Source organism: Teleopsis dalmanni, chromosome 1 (genome assembly GCF_002237135.1).
Source record: "Teleopsis dalmanni isolate 2A chromosome 1, ASM223713v2, whole genome shotgun sequence".
Taxonomy (NCBI): Eukaryota; Metazoa; Arthropoda; class Insecta; order Diptera; family Diopsidae; genus Teleopsis; species Teleopsis dalmanni.
In genome coordinates, this window is record NC_051846.1 from 177,376,837 (window position 1) to 177,381,038 (window position 4,202).

Below are 4,202 nucleotides of genomic sequence, written 5' to 3' on the forward strand. Positions count from 1 at the left end.
AAGAAATAAAGATAAATGTTCTTTAGTTTATCAGCTTAAGTTACTAAATATATATTATCGTAAAACTAAATTTTCAATATAAAATAACCTGCATTCCTAAAGATATCTCTCCACATTTGTTTGGATATATTTGAGTAGTACAAGTGTGGGTATTGCGCCAGATTTCAATTTCTTTGTTCTAATCAGAGTTCGTATTTGCGTACCCATGAGCGGCTCATTTCGGCTCATTCTGCTCACGGCTCATGAGCCGGCAAAAAACTCTTTTCATACGATGGCTCACGCTCACGAGCGAGCCCAACTACAGAGCTCACGCTCACGAGCAAGAGTCGCCATTAAGTTATAAATGGGCTCACGCTCGTGAGCAAGAGTATGAGCTGCGGCTCATGAGATCTTATCAGTGTGGCCAACATTTGAAAATTTTATCCCCCTAAAAGCCATTCGAAAAACCCCTAAATCCCCCTGTTCGTTAAATGCGGTTTTTTCTTTCTTTAAAGTTTCAAAGAATATTTCATTTATTTATCTCTAATATTACTTATCATATAAAACATATTTTTAAATGTAATTAGAACAAAACTCAAACAAATTTACTGCACAACACGAAACACAACCGAACACGACGGATGCTCGTACAACAAGAAGAATGAAAAAAACTTGCTAACCATTAAAAGCAGCCCACACACAGTGGTTGCCAGATTGATATAGATAATTTTAAACATTTCTCCCACCTAGACGTGGAGATACAACCGGATCTTGCGTCTATATTACTCGTGTGCTTCAGGACGTCCTTCAATGTCGATTGGTAAAACAGAGATCTTCGTAATTGGCCGTTTCACAATGGCGGACTGTGTTTTTATGGTTACGACACGAACAGCACCGTCCGTGCCAGGATGGACTTGGATAATGCGGCCAAGCAACCAGGAGCTTGGAGGCAATCGTTCATCTCGAAGTAGGACCAGTTGACCGGTTGCGACATTTGTTTGGCTTTTAGTCCATTTGTTTCTGGCATGTAATTGTGTTAAATATTCTTGGGACCAACGGCGCCAAAAGTCTTGATACATCTGGCTTAACATCTTCCATCGGAATAGTACACCAATCTTTGTATTTAGCAAATTAGGTTCAGGTACGGCAGATGGTGCTCGTCCAATCAAAAAGTGTCCTGGTGTCAACGCTGATAAGTCTGTGGGGTCATCAGATAGAGCCGTAAGCGGCCGCGAATTTAAACAATTTTCGACTTGTTTTAATAACGTGTAAAATTCTTCAAAAGTTAAAGTTGCCGTGTTTACTACACGCTTAAGATGAAATTTCATGCTTTTTACTCCTGCCTCCCATAGGCCACCAAAATGAGGCGCTGCGGGTGGTATAAAGTGCCAATTTATGCCAACGGTTGATGCAAACACAGACCCAGCTTCAATTTGTTTTTTAAATAATTTAATTTCATCTTTCATTAAAGCATCAGCACTGACAAAGGATGTACCACGATCGCTGTACATATCTGAGCATATGCCACGGACTGATACAAATCGCTTTAACGCTGCTAGAAATGTTTCAGATGTCATATCACTCACAAGTTCCAAATGAATAGCTCGTGTAATAAAACATATAAATAGAGCCACATACCCCTTGTAAGTACGATGGCCTCTCCCTCTTGTCGCTCTCACATTAAATGGACCAGCATAATCCACGCCCGTGTGCATGAATGGCTGTGATATATTACACCGTGCTGGAGGTAAGTTACCCATAAGTTGTGCTTGCGGTCGACAGGCTTGACGAAAACATGTAATGCATTTGTTAATCACTCTCTTCACAGCGGATCTTCCTTCAATAACCCAAAATTGCCGTCGCACATATGCTAATGTTGTTTGAGTTCCGCCATGTAATGTTCGACTATGAGCGTGATTAATAATCAACGTAGTAAAATCATGACATTTGGGTAATATCATTGGACATCGTTCATCTGAAGGAATATTCGCATTTTGCAGTCGTCCATTTAGACGCATAATTCCGTCGGAATCAAGCTTCGGATTCAATTTAAACAATTTACTTGATTTGTTGATTGGATTGCCTTTCCGTAAAGCGGCATAATCGTTGGTAAACTCGGTCCTTTGTACAATTGTTACTAATTTTTTAAGAACCGTATAACGTTCTTGCCAAGTGCAGAAACTTTCATCTCTACGCATCCTTTTTTGACACGCATGAATAAAACGTAGACATTGCGCCACGACTACGAGTAATTTATCAAGAGTAGCATATCGTCCAAATATTTCCCACACTTCTGTTGATAACTGCGTAGTTAATGAGTTAATCTCTTTTTTCTCAGGTAAACTGTCAGGAGTATGATTGATTTGGTGGTTAGGCCACATTTTCTCATTTAAGCGAAGCCAAGATGGTCCATACCACCACATCAGATTATCTTTTAGTTGCAAAACGGTACTGCCTCGTGATGCACAATCAGCCGGATTATCCTTTGTTGCAATATACCTCCAGTCTTCAATATTTGTCATTGACTGAATTTGTGACACTCTGTTTGCCACGAACTGCTTCAATTTGCCTGGATCAGTTCTAATCCACCACAGTGTGGTTGTATTATCAGTCCACAAAATACAGCGTGATGGTTGACACTTAAATGTTCCTTTTACCTTGTGTAGAAGTTTTGCTGCTAGCAATGCTGCACATAATTCTAAACGTTGTATAGACGTTTCTTTCAACGGGGCTACCATAGTTTTACTAATAAGCAAATTTACAAAACTGGTCGTACCGATGGTTGTTTTCGCATATACTGCAGCCGCATATGCTTGATTTGATGAATCACCAAATGCGTGTAATTCAATTGCACTTGTCGAAGTGGTGTTTATCCAACGTGGGATTCGAAAGTGATGTAATTGTTGTAAGTCAATACGAAAGTTATGCCAAATGTTTGCCATCTCTATTGACAAGGGATCATCCCAATCGGATCCAGTACGCCAGAGTTGTTGCAGAAACATCTTTCCTCGAATGATAACCGGAGCCAAGAACCCAAGTGGATCAAATAACTTCGATATGTCAGACAACATTAGTCGTTTTGTGTAATGATGGTTGTCACAAGTTACATTGACGTTGTAACCAAAACTGTCGGATTTTGTATACCAAGTAAGACCAAGTGTCTTAGTTTTATACTCGGTGTTAATTTCCACATCGTCGGCGTGAGCTTTTACGTCCTCAGTCAGAGTGCTTAAAACGTCATTTGAATTCGAATTAAATTTACGTAAAGTGAAGCCTGCAGTTGCTAGAAGCTCCTGAAGTTCGTGCAATTTTTCTGCAGCTTCGATTGGAGTGTCTCCACCTGATAGTACGTCATCAATGTAAAATTCATTTAGAATCGATTCAGCTGCCCGTGGAAAACGAGTTTGCTCCTCTTTTGCCAGAGTACGCAATACTTTGATGGCAAGATATGGAGCACAATTAGTCCCATATGTTACAGTGAGCAACCGGAACGTTGTAGGGGCGTCCCCGTGTCGAACGCGCCACATTATTCGTTGCAAATCCACATCTTTGCTATCAACAAGAATTTGCCTGTACATTTTCTCGATATCTCCTGTAAACACTATAGGGTAATGCCGCCATTGCAAGATGATATTTGATAGATCATTTTGTAATCTGGGACCTATATGCAGACAATCATTAAGAGATATTCCGCTCAAACATTTATTAGAAGCATTGAAGACTACGCGAAGCTTCGTTGTAGAACTCGATGCTTTATAGACACCATGGTGAGGAAGATAACATGTTGAAGCTACATCATACGAGTGTGGCACCACTTCCATATGGCCACAGGTCTGATATTCGTCCATGAAATCTTGGTAGAGTTTGTACATATCCGGATCTCGGGTTAATCGCTGTAACGTGCTGTTTAATAATGCAAGTGCATTTAGTTTACTTGACTTAAGTGTTGCCAAATCAGCTTTCTGCTTGATTGGTAGTCTAACCACATATCGACCCGTTGCGTTGCGTACAGTTGTACGCTCAAAAAAATCTTCACAGTACATTTCATCTTTTGTTAACGGAGCGTGGTTTGTTATTTCTTCCAATTCCCAAAATTTATGTAGCATTTCGTGCAATGTTGCCCGAGTATGACAGCAATTAACTTGTCCTTTCACTGAAATACCCTTTCGTCGCGACAGTCCACCAAAAATTACCCAACCGAGTTGCGTATATTGGGCAACAAT

General features: G+C 40.2%; 1 protein-coding gene across 1 annotated transcript; it reads right to left on the minus strand.

Moving 5' to 3' along the window:
* Window positions 1-761: 761 nt before the first annotated feature.
* LOC119666797 lies at window positions 762-4,085 on the minus strand. Its single transcript, XM_038076075.1, has 2 exons — window positions 1,310-4,085; window positions 762-1,231 (listed from the first exon to the last, which is right to left on the minus strand). Exons 1-2 carry the CDS (start codon window positions 4,083-4,085, stop codon window positions 762-764), a joined length of 3,246 nt encoding a protein of 1,081 aa, XP_037932003.1.
* Between the last annotated feature and the right edge of the window lie 117 nt (window positions 4,086-4,202).

Bases quoted from the DNA above. Each gene is read 5' to 3' on its own strand.
- LOC119666797 (XM_038076075.1), bottom strand. From the start codon at position 4,085: ATGCTACATAAATTTTGGGAATTGGAAGAAATAACAAACCACGCTCCG. The intron at 1,232-1,309 runs GCATGAAATTTC...TATTAAAACAAG, and splicing joins ATGGGAGGCAGGAGTAAAAA to TCGAAAATTGTTTAAATTCG.